The sequence below is a fragment of the Seriola dumerili genome, unplaced genomic scaffold (assembly GCF_002260705.1).
Source record: "Seriola dumerili isolate Sdu_G_001 unplaced genomic scaffold, Sdu_1.0 BDQW01000226.1, whole genome shotgun sequence".
NCBI lineage: Eukaryota > Metazoa > Chordata > Actinopteri > Carangiformes > Carangidae > Seriola > Seriola dumerili.
The window spans coordinates 6860265-6877899 of NW_019174481.1; the positions used below are offsets into that span (position 1 = coordinate 6860265).

At 46.7% G+C, this 17635-nt stretch overlaps 1 protein-coding gene across 1 annotated transcript in view; it reads right to left on the reverse strand.

The window, feature by feature from the left end:
• The window catches only part of ptch2 (patched 2), a 31194-nt gene that overhangs the window by 2916 nt on the left and 10643 nt on the right, over positions 1-17635 (reverse strand). Inside the window, exons 3-20 of the mRNA XM_022754980.1 lie at positions 16398-16587; positions 16231-16300; positions 16044-16135; positions 13474-13582; positions 13277-13363; positions 13010-13131; positions 11837-11984; positions 10544-10675; positions 10293-10448; positions 10035-10127; positions 9811-9936; positions 8489-8855; positions 7822-8346; positions 7071-7213; positions 6723-6903; positions 6342-6622; positions 4545-4682; positions 3888-4030 (exon numbers count right to left, since the gene is read on the reverse strand). Of these exons, the coding sequence (XP_022610701.1) occupies positions 3888-4030; positions 4545-4682; positions 6342-6622; positions 6723-6903; positions 7071-7213; positions 7822-8346; positions 8489-8855; positions 9811-9936; positions 10035-10127; positions 10293-10448; positions 10544-10675; positions 11837-11984; positions 13010-13131; positions 13277-13363; positions 13474-13582; positions 16044-16135; positions 16231-16300; positions 16398-16587 (3103 nt within the window). The remainder of the gene's footprint in view (positions 1-3887; positions 4031-4544; positions 4683-6341; positions 6623-6722; positions 6904-7070; positions 7214-7821; positions 8347-8488; positions 8856-9810; positions 9937-10034; positions 10128-10292; positions 10449-10543; positions 10676-11836; positions 11985-13009; positions 13132-13276; positions 13364-13473; positions 13583-16043; positions 16136-16230; positions 16301-16397; positions 16588-17635) is intronic.

Genomic DNA, 17635 nt, shown 5'->3' on the forward strand with positions numbered 1-17635 from the left:
GGGGTTCTTGCTGGCTTCCAGCAGGATGTGAGATGTAGCAGGTGGAACGCTGGTGTGCGATGTAATGTACGCGCTCCGGTCACAGTACTTATAATCCTCCTCCCCGATCCCTGACGTGGTGGTCATCTCAGAGTAATACTCCGAGTCAGACGATTCCGAAAACACTTGTTGATGAGATGACCTTGGGTTGTGGTGCCCCGTGTAGTACCCATGGTGAGTCATGGGTGGGGGGAGTGGGGGCTCGGGGGAAGGCGTGGGCAGGCGGCTGGCATTGTCAACAGGGGTGACCTCAGCTGGAGGCCCCATCATGGAGAGGAGGACTGGCAGAAGAACTAAGCCATTCAGCATCCCCAACACAGTCAGGATGGCCAACACAGCAAAGAAATACCTGAAAGGGAGAGAGAGAGAGAGAGATGAGGGATGTTAGTTTGAACTTGAACCTAAAAAGCCACATTCAGCACTAGAAAGAACCGGTTTCAGATTAAAGCTCGCTGGGAGCATCTTGTAACCTCCGTTTACCTCACTGAAACAACAAGTGAAGGTGAAATATGGCGAGAAAGATCAATGAGAGCGACCACACCTTTCTTGTTAGTAGCAGCAGCTGCTAATTGTTAACTCGGTTTAGTTGAGGTCAGGCAATACCAAAACACCTCTGTGTTTACACTGAACAGGTCTGCCTACCCTCCTCTTCCGGCCTACTGCCTGCATCAGCTGGATTGCACAGACACATGCATCAGAAAGTGCATAATGTGCACATACTCACAGTCACACAGAGCCACAATCCATTAAATCTTGTTTTCTTTTGAATCTTGAAGTTTTTTGGGATTTGGTTCAAACTCAGATGGATTAAGTGTCTCAGCAAAACGCAGGACACTTTTACACAAAGTGGAAAACATTTAATCTCTGACATTTTTTTGTTGTTGTTTAATTTTTCTTAAAATGTGACCCAAAAAAAATGGGGGCAAGACCGCAGACCACGGTGTCCTGATGTTTGATATGGACAAGAGCACACATGCACACACACGGATGCGCGTGCACAATTCCAAACACACACATAGTTGGCACATGAGGAAGGGAAGTAGCTCAGGGGAAGAAGTCAGGGAAAGCCCAGTGTTTGTGTATCAAAGGCAATGGGGGGGTGGGGGGTGTGTGGGGGGGTGCAAATCTGATTCCCCACTCAGTCCAACTAAAACATGCTTTGATGCCTCCACTGCTGCTGCTACAAGACTTTCTCTCGCTCTGTTTTTCACTCACACTGTGTGTGTATGTGTGTGTGCTTTTTTTTTTTTGTGTGTGTGTGCGTGCATCTCAGTGGAGCTCTGAGGAGGCCAGGGGTGGAGGCAGGCCACAAGAAAGCGCTCCCCAAGAAAATTAGAGAGGACTCCACTTAAACACTAACAGAAAGCAGAAAGCGAGAGACAGTGAGATGCTAACCACCAGCCAGACTTAAAGAGGTAAAAAGAAAGAGGAAGGGGGGGGGGGGGGGNTGATTGTTGGAATGAAAAAAAAAAGAAAAGCAAACAAGGACAGGGATAATAGCTGCGGAGTGTTCTGGAAACATGCTCCTCTCCTCTGAATGGACGACTACTACAATTATTACTACTACTTCACTTGACACAGGTCACTCCTCAGGAAAAAGTTCATGGATTGCGTATTGGGTGTGATTTCACAACCCTTTGCACCAATTTCAGCCCACCGCTCTTTCTAACATGTTTTCCCCTTCCCTCTTTAACCGCTGTCCTTGTTTTACTCCTTCATCAGAAGCATAGCGCATGTCATCTTAACCAGCTTTGACAAAACACCTCAGGGAGATATTTTCAGTTTCTTACAGTCTGCTCCAACCATGGCTGTCTTTAAACCACACACAGATATTGAATTGGCGCGCATCATCGAACTGAAGCACGTTCACAAGCAGGCGCTGAAATCACAAACAGGTCATCTTTGTTTTCATGGCGCAGAATTGGACTCTCTCGCTTATTTTACTCAAAACTACACTTTTAACTTCTGTACATGGAAGAAAAACAAAAAAAACAAAAAAAAAAAAAACAAGGGAATAGTGAGACAGAAAGAGAGAGAGTGAGACTTTGGTGGGACCTCCAACAGCGTCTCACTGTTAGGAATTCTGTTGTTTATATAAACTGTAATCTTTTCCATTCGTTGTCAGGGCCTGGGGAGTCGTGTGTGTATGAGTGTGTGAGTAAGAGAGCGTAAGTGTTTACATGCCTGTACATATGTGTATTTTTCCTGTGTGTGTGAGTGCACGTGTGTCTGTGTGCGCACACATGTGCGGCCTGCATGTGTGTGCAATGCATGCTGCGCAAGTGTATGTGTGTGAGAGAGGACTCTGAGCAGAGCTGAATTAGTCTTGCTGTTTATTCAGTGCATTACAAGGCCAGGAGATGTTTACAGCAGTATATTTATGCTACTCCCCAGCTAGCCAGCTCTGGCTTGCCCCATTCACCCGACCACAGCTACAGCTACAGCTAAACAAGACCTCCAACAGAGATACTAGACCCCTCTGTCTCTTTCTCACCCTGCTCTCTGAAAATGATCTCTCTCACAACCATGGGAGAATGGAAGAAAAACAAGATGCTGAAAATGCTCTCTAATGACTCCCTTAATCCCAATCCAACTTCCTCTTAGTTCTCAGTTTTTCTCTACCCCTACATATTTACACCTCTTTATCTTTCCAATCCAACATCGTGGAGGATCCATTCATCTAATAATCATCTACCCACCCACCAGGACTTCATATGCCTGCGAGGAAGCCAGCCTCAGAGTGCTTCTCCTCCTCTCTCTGCCTCTGTCTCTGTTTCTGCAGAAAAACTCAGCTTTTTATGTCATGGAGGCCTGTTGCAGTCTGTGAGCTCAAGGTTGTGGTTTCGGGTTTGGGCCGAGACCACATTCGGCTGAAAAACATCGAGCTATTCGCCTTTTTTTCCACTCTGACCATGAAACAGTGGTAGAAAACACATGCACACACACATATACATATATACACAGTTTACACTTGCACGCGCGCACACACACACACACACACACACACACACACACACACACACACACACACACACACACACACACACAAAAATTGTGCCGCACACATCAGGGGAGTGATATTTGGTTGGTGGGCTACACACCATCTGACTGGCTGAGCAGTTCAAATTTAGCTCCACTTTTTATTACGGCACCTAACATGGAGGGAGAGAATGCCAAACGGATGATAGGAATTTTTACAGATTCCCTCGTGTGTGTTTGTGTGAAAGAATCAGTGAGAACGAGTGTGAGAGAGACACCACCCAGTGGGTAGCAGAACACTTCCATGTTTACGAGCAGCTGCTACACACCCTTGATGTTTTCCCCATTTGTTGTGTTCTGAGTTTGGGGAGACGGATGTGTGTGTGTGTGCCCAGAGTGACAGAACCAGGTGTATATTTGTCACTGTGTGTGTGGGTGTGTGTGTGTGTGTGTGTGTGTGTGTGTGTGTGTGTGTGTGTGTGTGTGTGTGTTTGTGTGTGTGTGTGCATAAATAGGGGTATAACATTTCCACCTGCATGCACCCCTGATCCCCCAGAAGGCTTCCTTCCATCCCTGAGTAAGGCTAGACAACTGGCTCCACACATACACACACACACACACACACACACACACACACACACACACACACACACACACACACACACACACACACACCAGTGGTGTAAAACCAAAACAACACTGCTCCTTGTTAAGGTAACATATGGGCCGTGGAGGGTGTAGACACCACTGCTGCCAAAGCGAGCACTGTCACTCTCTCACACGTGAGCACCACGTCAGCACAACTTGTCAAATGCATACATACAGAGCTGCACACACGAAAAACAGACGTACATACGCAAGCATCTCACCTCATGATGAAGTCAAACTCTGACCCTGCCAGCATGAGAACGCCCAGCAGCGTGGAGATCGCTCCGTCAACCACCGGGGCAAACATGTGCTCCAGAGCCACCGCCGAGCGCTTGTTTCTGTTGCCAATTGCTGTCAGGAAGCCCTGTGGCAGACGGGGAGGTGGGGAAGAGAAATGAGTTGGAAATCTTGCCGATCACACAAAAGTTGTGCTTGCGGCCGAGCTTGGCACGCTTCAGAATTCCTGTCTTTGGTTTTGTTGGGGATCACTACGCTACAAGACAGTACACTGTGCTAGAGAGCTGCCAGCATGAACCAGGAAGCCAAAAGTTCCCTAGTAAATCTTTAATCACACTTATTTTACCTTAATCACTTTCCATTTCAGGCATGAAGCCACAGGAGTCTGTGCAACTAAAGATCTTTGCAAAAGGCTGCAGCCTATTGCTTTATAAAATGTTTACAAATCCTTGTACAGAGAAAAAGTATGCATGCACTCAGTAATTAAAAAGCAGTATCACAGGTTAAATGTAATTCTTCCCTAGGGTATGCAAATCCACATAAAACTAGCTGTACACTTGTGATTTTCATTCATATTGCAATTCTTATGTGGTCACATGTTTGTGTACAGTAGGTATTTCCATGTGCGTGCTCTAACTCACCAGCGCAATGTGAACGGTGAACTCCACTCCGATGCCCACAGAGGCGATCAGGATGACCACGGGGATGGCGCTCAGCTTGATGCCGATCAGACCCATGATGCCAAACAACTCCACCGTCATCATGGCCAAGATAAAGACCTGAAGGGGAGACATGGAAATCGTTTTTTTTAACTGCCAATACGTGAGAAGCAGTAGGAGGATGAGGAAACAAGCAAAGTAATTGGTAAAACAAATAAAAGCATAAAAAAAAAAAAAAAACAATAAAAGTGAATGTGTCTTTCTTTAGTGACTGAGTTGAGCCCCTTTGCTGCTTCACCCCACACAATCTTTGACCCTGTGCTCAGGCTCTCAACTACATGGCATCAAATTACCCACCCTGAGGGTATACGAGCCCCCTACCCCTCCCTTCCTTATCTTACTCTTCTTCCTTCCTTTAGGTGGTTGTAATGATTGACAGCGCCTGAGACAACACAGTGTGGATACTCTGTCACTCCTATCACACCAAATGTATGTACCTCCGTTTGTTTGTGGAAGACAAATCCTCTTTTTTTTTCCACATGATAGCAGCCTGCAACGCACATTTTATTGTTTCCAACATTTTTTAACGTAACATCTTCGCAATGCAGTATCATGGTGTTTCAGTTGACTAATGTCTGAGTAGAAAATGTGCGATGTTACTGTAAACCTCAATACAAACAAGAACAGCGAGTCTTAGCAAACAAGGAGGAGAAAACAGTTCCTGGCCAAAGGGAGCTTTTGATCCCAGCAGGGGCTACGAGCTGGGGCATGGTTAAATTGGAAATGATAAAAGCCGTTTTACTGCCCAACCACATACAGGCTGGGTGAAACCTTCACAGGCAGGGCTGATGCTTGGAAACCATGCATGCATGTAGCTGTGCCTCTCTCTCTCTCTCTCTCTCTCTCTCTCTCTCTCCTCGGATGCCTTCTTCTCTCCTTTTCTCTCATCTTCTCTGTGTCTGAGGAGATTGGGTTGTGTTGCTGTCTCAATCAGTGCTGCTTTAATGAAATACATTCCAACTGAAAACTGGCACTGGTTGTTGTGCTAACACTTTCAAGCGCTTTCTCCCCTTCCACCCCCACCAACGGTCAGGGATATGTGGATTTGTGTATGTGTGTGTGAGTCTGGGGGGCCCTTAAGGACCACCGGTCCCACCAGCTTGTGTGTGAAATGTTTTCCAAACACTGCACACTCAGACTGTCTCTCTCTCTTTCTCTTTCTCTCTCTCTCTCTCTCTCACACACACACACACACACATACACACACACACACACACACACACACACACACACAGACACACACACACTCACACTCACACAACACACACCCCTGATGGATGGGTTGAGCAGGCCAAGGTCGCAACTGGGCAGATCTGTCCTGTCCCCAAGTCTCTCCCTCTCCCTCTGACAAAAGCTGCGAGGGAGTTGGAGGTAGAGGCTTCAGGAGGGCAAAGCCTTTCTTGCTCCTTTGCATTTCCTTTTCTAAGGCTGGCCCAGCCTACATTAGAATGACAAAGGTCCCCGTGTGTGTGTGTGAGTGTGTGCGCACTGGCCCTCCACAGAGAAAAAGGGGCCCCCCTAGACAGCGTTATTGAGCTGTGCTGAGAAGGGTGAGAAGAAAGTGAGAGGAAGAAGAGATGGTGGAAGGGGGTAATGATGTTGTTGACGTAGGATGAGGACGAAAAGGTAAGACAAAAATGGAAAAGAGGGGCAAAAGGAAGGGTGAGGAGGAGTAGGGACACGATGAAGACTTTTTGAGGAAACTGATTGTTGGCTTACAATGATGCCTGCGGTCCAGGGGTTGAGCAGGAGAATCGCACAGACCAGGAAGGTGCAGGCCAGCACCACGCTGATCGACAGCAGGAACCAGTGTCTGAGGCCGATGTACTGCTCCCAGAACAAGAAGGGGTATCCGTTAGGGTAGTTGAACACACCCTTGCGGCTAAACTCGTCGCAGATGGCACGCACGCTCTCGATGGCCTCCACAAAGTCGCTGGCCTGGCGAAGGCCGTTCAGGTAGAAGGGGAACTGGGCAAACTCCAGGGGCTCTGCAGCCGGGACTGCAAAGAGAGATTTGAGATGTTATCATGTTCATACTACAAGTCATTTTCGGGTGAATCCACTCTGGCTAAAATCGTTCATATATGATTAGACCCTTACTGCGCAGATTCTCTCCTGTAGTGTCATACTTGTCGTGAATCCACTCTCTGGGATGGGGGTAGAAGTTGGCCTGGGAGGCAGCGTAGCCCAGAGGATCGTTACTGACCCAAACTGTCAGGTAAATGTAAAACACCTCCGGGGGGATCAGACCCTCTGCGTCTACCAGCCGACGGGATGTCAACTGGAGAAAAAAATGATTGGGTTTTTGTCAGACTGAATGGTAAAAAGACAGCTTATAGCTTACTTGTCTGCAATGCCACACACCTTGTCATGGACAGGACATGTGGATTCTGTTTTAAAGTTGTTGTTTTTTTTTTGTTTTTTTTTCTTTGCAGCTCTTGGACATACCTGGCTGTAGTTAAAAGGCTCTTTCTTGGAGCCGGTCTGGATGAGGAGTTTGTACGCCAGAGCTCCGTCCTCTGTGCCGTTACGATAGCTGTCAGCGGTAATCCTGCCTGCCTGCCAGTCAGCATCAAACGCAGCCTGAAGACCTGCGTGTAAAACACACACAGGAGAGAAGGGATTATTGTGGTTGTCATTTATAAATATTATGATTTCCATCATCATAAAATTATAGCTGTTTTCCTGTGTGACTGTCTATGTGGGCAGTGATGTTGACAATATGAAATATCACATTTCTTTTTCCGTCTCTCTCTTTCCTTTTTCTTTTTCAGCTGGCTCTGATTGACCTGTTAGCTATTACTTCCTCCTGACTGGGCCCCTGACATGTTCTAGCCTGAGGACACACATACACACACACACACACACACACACACACACACAGACACACACCAACACACACACATGCAAAGATAACCTACGACCCCAACCCATCTACTCCACCACCCCTGAGCTCCAGGTGGATGGGGGTAAACTGCGTGACTGAACTCTGAACTTTCACTCACCCTTCGCACATTCTCACCCCTGCACACACACCCATTCAACTCCTGTTCTTAGTGAAAAGCACACCTGAAAAAACCTGTTGGACCCTCTGCTGGGTTCTGATATCGCTATCAAAAAACCCTCAGGGGGAGAAAGAGAGTAAGTTATTACATGACTCAGTCAAAAGGAAATAACATTACTCAGCTCGAATTCTTACCTCGGAGCCAGTCATGGAAGTAGTGCAGCCACATGCGAGGCAGTTTGTTGTCGCTGTCTCTGACCACGTATCTAACAGAGTTGAAAGCGTTGTGCAGCTGGATCAGCAGCCTCTGTGACCGAGCGTAATCAAATCCATCCATGGTCACCAGGTACATGTTGTAGAAGGAGAAATACTTGAACTGGGCGTCGATGAAATCGTACTCCTTGGTGTCGCGTGGCACGATGTCGGTCAGGTAGAGGCCGTCGTGCACCATGGTGGTCCCATACAGGCTGAGACCCAGGAGGCCCAGGAAGAGGACCACCACGATGGCTTTGCTTTTCGGCTTGAGGAGCAGAGGGGCGTATTTCTCCCTGGCGAAGCTGGACAGGTTCCAGTGCAGGAAAGGAAGTGGGACGCATTTCTTTCCCGATCTTGAGTCCTCCACCTGGGCCAGGAGGTCACGTGTGGAGCTGGAGGTAGGGGTGAAGAGCTGGGAGCCGTAGGGGTCTGGCACTGAGGTGGTGGTGGGGGAAGGTGTGATGGCTAGAAGAAGGAAATACAAGCAGCACATTAGTGTGCATCATGATTCATTTAAAATACTGACTTTAAAGAAGAATTAAGCCAAAAAAAAATACAAAAAACATAATTATGAAACTTTATTTACCTTGAGCCTGGGAGGTGGGGCAGAGGATGATGGAAGGTGGGCTGGTGGAGATCTGTGAGGTAGGCGGTAGAATCGTGACAATATGCTGTCCTGCTGCGTCACACTGAGTGAACGCCTGCACCGTGGTGGTGATTTGGGTGCTGGTGGTGATGGTGGATCCCGCAGCGTACTGGTGTGTGTGCGCCGTCGCTGTTGTAGGCGTGTGCGGCTGCTCTCCGGCGTCCGACAGCTCGTGCGGGGACAGGTGGATGACGCGGTCGGAGCAGGGGCTGTACAGGCAGCAGAGGACGTCCAAGCGCTTGTCTTCACGTCGGTGGAGGTCCAAACTGAGGATGGCGGGGAAGATGAGCAGCACCATGGCGAAGTTAAACACGACCACAATGGCCGCCTAGGGAGAGAAAAACAGAGAGAAAAACAAAGTGAGAAAGAGACAGGGAACAGTATGTGAAATTACAGGCACCATCACCCAGCTGGGGAGAGTCAGGGCTTCTTCATTTATTTTTTTTATTTTTTTTTGACTGACTCAGACCACAGCCCAGAAAATAAAGAAAAAGCTTTACTCTAAATCATCAGCCAGGAATACTAAGCGAGCCAGGAGGGGAGAGGGAGAGAGAAGAGGGAGAGAGAAAAGAAAGAAAAGAGTGCCAGGAAGAAAGAACTACTAGAAAGAATGAGAGAAAGAAGCAGGGGGGAGAATATATATGCTGCGAGTCTGAGCAAAACTATCACCCTTCACCACCACCACCACCTCCCCACTCACTCCAGGCCCTGAAGCTGACATTCTAACTGGCTGTGGTTTCCAGCGTGTATCCGTCTGTGTGTGTGTGTGTGTGTGTGTATTTGTGTGTGCGCTTGTGTGTTTCGGACCACCCACAGTTAGTCACACATCAGAGCAAACCGCCTTGAAGGGGCCAGTGATATACTGATCTACTTCTCCCTCCCTCTTCCCATCTCGTTCTGCCTCTGTCTGCTTCTCTCTGTTCATCACTCTCTTTGCTCTGATTATTCCACATCACACACATGTACACACACACACACACACACACACACACACACACACACACACACACACACACACACACACACACATTTATGCACATATACAGACACACGCAGAGACACGCACACACAAAAAAATGTTGGCCCTGTAGGTGCGGCGGCAATAAAACTGGGAACAAAGGCTTTCCTTGCTCTGTATAAATGTCACCTCTCTTAAGTTATCTCTTTCATTTTCAAAGGAGCCTCGGGCCTCTCGGTGTGCGATTGTGTACATGTGTTTATGTCTGTCGCGCATGCGTGTGAGGGTGTGTGTGTGTGTGTGTGTGCTTTTGTGCAAAACGTACCTGCAAGGAGAAAGCTCGCAAGGCAGGGATGGGTACGAGAGCGGCCATAAAGAATGCAATCATGTTGTTGATGGAAGTCAGAGCCACACTGGTGCCGGTGCGACGCAAACAGTCTCCTGTCCGTTCCTTTAAAACAAACACAGGTATAAGTCAGACAGAGGAGGAGAGGAGGAGAGGAGAAGAGGAGGAGAGGAGGAGAGGAGAGAGGAGACTCTTCAAGGTACCTTGAAGGGGATGTTACTTCCAGCTTCTGTGAAGGAGTGAGCCAACAGAAACATGTCATCCACACCAATCCCTAGTGCCAGGAAGGGAAGCACCTGGGATGGGAAACACATCAATGGAGAACAAAGGATCAGAATGAGTGTGTGACATCAAACTCTGGACACTAAATCAAGATTTTGGCCAAAAGACCAGCAAAAATTAAGACCAAAAAATAAATAAACAAATAAAATATAAAGTATGAAGTGTCCTCTGTGTTGTACCTGTGTGGTGGCAGCATTGAAGGAGAGGCCGAGCAGGGAGCAGAGACCCAGTCCAGCAGCCACTGACAGCGCCACCAACAGCACCCCGGCCAGCCCCACGGCCCCCTGGGACTTAGCACAGTCCCACCTTAGCATGGTCACACAGGCATAGGCGAGCTAGAGAGAGGACATCCATATTAAACATCAGTTATTTCACAGTAAATATTTTTCATTAACTTACTAGTCTGACTTGAACCGGTTAATGTGCTCACCATGAGCAGGTATCCTCCGGCCACCCTGATGACGCTGACGTCAGAAAAGGATTTCATGATGTCGTTGAGGGTGGTGGTGGAAAAAGCATGGATGGACTGGCTGGAGTTAGCTGGGATACTCTGATGGACCACCTACGGGAAACACATTAGTTGGTTATTAAGCTGTGCAAAAAGTCACCATTATACCATTATAATTTGGCTGTCAAACGCAGGATGTTGAAAACCCCAGATTGATAGTTAAGCATACTAAATACCTTGGCGGGTCTGAGCTGCTGAGTAAGACAAAGACTTATTTTTTTCTTGCCCATGAAGTTACACACCATCTTACACACACCATTCGAGCACCATCAGTGGTAGGCCCGAGCCTCTACTACAACCCCATATTTTGGGGCCCTAAAAGAAAAAGAAACGGACCCCTCTCCCTTTGAAATGTGTACGTGTGTGAGAGTGAGTATGAATGTGTATGTGTGTTTCTCATGTGCTAGCATGTGTGTGTGTGTGTGTGTATGACAACTGAGGAGTAATGAGCACAGATGCCAGAGGTTGTGAGGTCAAAGGTGAAAGGGATGGGATCGCATGGCTCAGGAGGCTGCTCCCTCCACTCAGTGCCATGAATGGACCCACCCATGGCTTTTTACCTGTTTGCATTTCATCATCATCATCTATCTCTTAAAGATCTGTCCTTGTTCTTTAATGTGTCAGGAGGAGGTTCAGTACGGCGTCTCTCTCAGTTTGCGTTTGAGTTTTGTTTCCTTTCCTCTCTTACACATGTCCCTCACTTCCCTCCCTCCCTCCCTCCTTACCCTCACCATAGTGGGTGTCAGCTATCACAGCAACAGCTTGTTCCTATAACTAGGGCTCTGACAGAGAGAGATGATTGACCTACCACACACACACACACACAAACACACACACACACGTACACATACCTATTGCCTTAGTCTACCCTGCAATTCGCTGTACGAGGGAGCTGAAGACTGATGGAATTCAGACACTGCAGAATGAGTCCCATGCAGTGTGTGCGTCCGTATGTGCATGTATTTGTGTGTGTGTGTTTGTGCATGTGTGTGCGTCCGCGTGCATCCGTGTGTGTGTGTGTGTGTGTGTGTGTGTGTGTGTGTGTGTGTGTGTGTACAAAAACAAAACAAGCCTGCATAGGGACAAGGAAATGCCTCCTCATTTTCCTCACCCTCTTTCTATGTCTTCGTGGTGGTTACAAACACTACTCCTGTCCAGCTTGTCGTTGAAGTGTGTGCATTTGAATGTACATGAAATGTGTGTATATGATCGCACCTCCACAAACTTCCTCTGCCAGGACTCGAGGATAGCGGTAGCCTTTTCTTCATTCCAGTTGATGTCATGGATTTCATAGTCGTCTTTAAAGTGCTCGTACAGCTGCTTAGGACTCATCAACAGGAACATGGTCTGCAGAGCCTCCGCACTGCAAAACACACAAATGTAAGCTTAGGACACATCAGAGACGTCAGACGCGTTCTTTAAACATGGTTTATTGTGTGTGGAGCTGATTTAAAACCTCAACTGCATCATTATCTCACAACTAGCACATTAAAAATCATCCCGTTTGACTGTTTAAATGTTCGTGGTATCCCTAAACTTTATTCGTATTGGAGTGTGCCCCGCTGTGAATGGCTAAAAGCAGGTGCCTTTTCTTCAAGGATTTGTCCGCCTGCCTGCCTGCCAATGTAAACAGCCAAAAGCAGGTGTTATCTAGTCTGTCTGTCTGCTGATCTCCAGGCTGCGATCCCAGATGTCCTCAGGTTTTCTTGGCACCGGCACAGTGAGCAGCGGTGCTGCTCAAAATATGAAAGAAATGATCATAAATCACATCCCAGAGTAAGTGTGGCTCTTGCAGATGGGGCTGGAATCCTCTTTCACTCAAGGCTCTGTTGGGCCTGTGTGGGTCATGATCTGGGCTCTGAACCAATGCTGTCACTCCATTTGTATTGGCCATGCTTTTAAATCCAGTTGAAGTCAATTGGAAAAAAAAACAAAACTCTGGAGTACGTCTAATGAAGAGACATGTGTCAGCTTTAGATAAATGTGTTTTTTCCCTACTTCTATTTCTTCGTCTTCTTTGGTCGCTTACACAATAAATGTGTAGCAGGGTGTGGGAGGGGACTTTGTGTGGCTGTCAATCATCTTTAATTGGCCTATCCTGGACCTGGGTCGTTCAGGAAACCGATCCCTCCCAGTACGAGGCATTCCTTGCATGTGTCTGTTGGGTTATTAGGGGTTACACAGATTCCACAGTCACGGCGGCTCACAAGCTGATGGGTGGACTTGCTTGCCTGTTCGGCTGGCAGTGATCACACAACTAACCCCAACTCCCAACGCCCCCTTACTATTATGTCTTCCAATAAGACAAGAGCATGGGAACATACTGTGTAAAATCACCTGAAGCTGCAGGGTCAGGATCTTTCATTACATGACTTAATAAACACACACCTCAGCAGAGTATCCTGGCCGTTTTTGACCCGCCCTCCCAGGATCAGCTCCTCCTGCCAGTGCATGAACTTCCGGCTGAAACCATGGCAACCACCCTGGAGATGCCTAGCAATGTCAGGACTCTGAATGGAAGGAGGGCAGAGGAACAGACAGAAAAACACAGAAATATGTTAGATATATCTGCATCTTCTGAGCGTCACTCTCTTTATCTCCTCGCAGCTGCTTCGTGTATGTAATGACTGAAGTTGTTTATTGTGTATTGTTTACCTCTCCTTTCTCCTTGTTGGGTGCACTAAGGGGGCAGTCGGGGTCTGAAGGGTCTAGACAAGACCTGTTCATGTAGGCGTGGCCCACCTACAGAATTGAACGACATTATAAAAGTGTCAGTATATAGAAAAACGTATGAAAGTAGATGAGTATGAGTACAATCAGTAAATCTGTCAGCGTGTAGTTCAGTGACCCACCTGGGCTTTGTCCAACATCTCCTTAAATCCTTCCAGTGAAGTGAACTGACTCAGTTCCTCCATCAGCTTGACTGGATCTAGATTCATCCACTGGATATCTGGCATACCCCTGGAGAGCAAAGACACACTTATGACTTGATAACTCGAAGAGCAAACTGTAAAAGAACATTTATCGCTTTGTGCCTGCAAGGCTACAGGGCTTTGCATCCCTGCTCACGTTTAATTTGAGCAGGAAAACTTTCAGTACAGTTTAATTCCCGCTCCCTGGTTGTGCTGGGCTTCGCGAGAGGTTAGCTGCAGATACAGGATAAAATAGCGTTTATTATCCTGTTTCACGCTGCCACAATGCCCAGGGAAAAGGCAGGGTGGCTGCCTGCTCACTTCCATTCCTCAATGTCCTGCACTGAGTCATAAAAATTACCTCTGCCTCCCAAACATCTTGATAAGGAGGGAGGGAAGGGGAAAGGCTGAGTGGATTGGAGGGAGGGAAATAGGTGAGGGATGAGAGAAGAAGGGAAGGGGGGACTTTAACGCTATTTGCTGTGTGACGTTCACTGACAAAGAACCTATTTCTGAGCCTCACCAGTACCGCCTCCTTCCTCTTCATAGGATAAATGTATCATTTTCCTTCATATCACCAGCAATAAATCTATTCTTCACTATTTTTACACATCTTAGCATCAGTTTATACCTAGATATCCTGCTTTTCTGTTGTATATATCTTTCAGAAAATGAATCAGCCCACTTTAATATTCTTGATTGCTACGACTTAAAGTGAGCTCTTTATGTGCAGCAACTCCAAAGCTGAAAATGAAGGCGGGCACCGTGTAAAATAGCTTAACAGTTTTCCTGGTTTAGCAGTGGTTTCATAAAATAGAGCCATAAATTTAGTTAAAGAAAAAAAGAAAGAGATGACATGCTTCATTAATGACAAGATTTTGTGATTCAGTGTTAAATAACTGTTTAAGACGGATATTTTCTGCAGTGACACAAGCAAGAAAGGAGACAGACAGAAAGAGATGGAGGGGAAATAAAAGAATCTCAAAGTGTCTCAACTGTGGGTTCAATCTCCCTCCAATAGCTCATGAAGAGAGCTCCTTTCCTATTCCCACATACCAGGTCCCTTTTGCTGCTGCTCGCAAAGACACACTCCTTTATCAGCTAGTTTTTGCTTGAGTGAACTGCGCCTGGGCCCTTTTGTTTTTTCATAGATTGCTGCTCTTTGTTCTCCCAAGTTTTCTCTCTCACTCTTCCTCACTCTCTTTCCCAATCTGCCTCTTTCCCTCTTCCCCTTCCTCTGACTCCATCTCACTCTTTCTTTTTTAATTTTTTTTTTTATTAGCACTTAAAACCAGGGCTGAAGTGAAGCGGAAGCTGACTGCGGCGGACACTGGCCTCAGTGTCCACAAGTTCCCCTCAACTCCACGTGAGAAAACGAGTAAAAAACTATTAATAAATAACAACAGATGTTGAGCATTTGGTGTGATTTACAGGAATACTTTGAGGACTTGTGAATCATCAAAGAACCTTTCTCCCTCTCTGTCGCTGTTCTTTCACACAAGCCAACTGGGAGATGCAAAAGATGGGAAACTTGTGTTTGTTTCTGTACGTGTTGGCTTGTCATGCAACATGCTGCTGTCAGCTCTAGACCAAAATATAAACAAATAATCTCTTTGCAAAGAAACATCTGCTATGATCTAAACTATCTTTTATAAACGAAGGACTCAATTGAAATATCACCGCTGACGACAAAAAAAAAAAAAAACTCTTTCAGTGACTCAATTTCTCAAGAGAACTTCGTCCTCAAAAAAAGGAGAAGAAAAAAAAACTTGAATCCACAAATGCCCAAATACGCCCAGACTCCACTGTTAACTGTCTTGTAGCCTCTCTCTGTCTTTCTCGGGGGACTTGAGGCTTGAATACTGCCCATTTTATTTGTTGGACAACTTGGGAGCTGAGAGCCTGGGGCATTACCATGAGAATGCCGAGTGTTAGCCGTGAGCTGACAAAGCCGGCCCCCCTCCCTCCTCCGGGGCCCCTGCACTGATGGACACTCACTCGTAAACTGAAAGAATGCTTACCATTGTCTGACCCAAAGGGCTCCCCTGCCACCACCACCACCACCACCGCCGCCGCCGCCTGCCCGCCCTCTGTTCTACCAACCCACCATCCAGTTGCTGCTGCAGCCATCTCCTCTCTCTCTCCATCCCTCCCTCGCTCGCTCACTCGCTGCATCTCTCTCTCTCTCGCTCTCTCTCTCTCTCACTTTCTCTCTTTGAATTTCTCTGTCAGGACACCCCCCTCCGGTCCCTCTCTGGGCCCTAAAAGAACTCTATTACTGACCGCCGCTGTCAGTCACAGCACCCACTGACAGACTACTGAAAGCCCAACTGTATGTCTCCATCTAGCATGTGTTAAAAGTTACAGACCCCTCCAAAAGCTCTAGTCTGCAACGCAAGTCAGATGGAAGCAATGACAGCAAAGGGGGAGCCAAGACTTTCTATGAAATGTTTTAATATGCAGAAAAAGAAAAGAAAAAAAAAAATTGGGTTGAATATTCTGAGACTTACGGTAAATAGGCGGAGCCTCCCTGTAGTTTGGCCCCTTCCCAAAAACAGTCCAATGGGGTGATTATCATACAGGGGAATAGCTTGTCAATCATCTGGGATCAGGAAACACAAAGGAAACATGATTAAACATCAAAAATCAGGTAAAAATATATGTATTAGAAATCAGTTTCTTCCGTTGTCAACTTACCCTTTCAATCATGACATTTTCTATAATAGGGACTCCTGATTTATAGCATATTTTGTTAAGATCCCACGATCTACAAGAAAGAAAATACATTTTTATTTATAACCTTTTCGACACAAAAAGAGGAACACAAGAAAATGATTCACATTACATCTCCATGGTCTGCTTACTTTCCAAACAGCGACACCTGAACCTTGCTGGCAGACAGAGCGGCTTCCATGTGAACCAGCAAAGCCTCCTGGGTAAGAATATTGGTGCCCTCTTCTTTGGGGGTCTGGATAAGCATCTGTGAGGTAAATACCGACTCCTCTCCCTGCTTCTCCCTGGTGTAGCGAAGCTCTGTGCTCACCCGACTGCCAGCTAGAAGACAGAGAATAAAGAATAGCTTGATTCCAAATTCTTGATTTTATAGATAGATAAATAGATACATTGCCACAGAATAATTTTTTTTAATGTACATACAAAGACACACACATACACACATTGGGATCTTATAACAAAGTGTCTTGCGTGCGTACATATGCGCACACACTTACACAAGAACACACACATATATCGACCAACGCCCTTGGCCCTCGCCAGTGTTGGTTTTGAAGGCACTTCACACAAGCCAGCGTCTGGCCAAGAGAAATGAGTAATACAGCTTCTCATTGGCTCCTTCTGTGAAACAGATGTGCCCTGTTAGTTAGGAAAACCAGCCTTCTGATGCCCCGAAAACCCCTCTACCACTCTGCTCAGGGCAGCAGATATGGACAAAGACATTCTGAATACACGAAAAAGGATCGCCACGAACAAACGATGAACTCTCTTTCCTTTCTTGTGTTGATCTTTGAGGCAGCTTAGATGAAAGAAGAGAAGAGAAGAGAAGAGAAGAGAAGAGAAGAAGAGAAGGAAGAGAAAAGAAGAGAAGAGAAGAGAAGAAGAGAAGAGAAGAGAAGAGAAGAGAAGAGAAGAGAAGTTGTGAATGACATACATCAAAGATGCACGGAAATTAAGTAATATGAATGTCAGAGGTGGTGATGAACAGAAAAGAGATAGAAAGAGGATGACAATAAAAAAAACTGAGAGAGAGAGAGAGAGAGAGAGAGAGAGAGAGAGAGAGAGAGAGAGAGAGGGAGCTATGTTGTGCTGTGTGGTAGACTCCAGCCCCCTAATTACAGAAGGTTGCCCTGAAAAGAGTTTGCCAGCCGGGGGGATCTGTGCCTGTGCCAAGTGGACATGAAACATGCCGCGCTGGATCACAGAGGGCCCGTCTGCCCCTCTTGCTGTCCCACTACATGACAACCCCAGAGAGAGAGAGAAAGAGAGGGAGGGAAGGGGAGAGGGTGGAGTGGTGGGGTGAGGGGGAGTTTGGAAACAGGGGCTACCTCCTTCTTAATTCTAACTCTCGTCACTCTTTTACTCACTT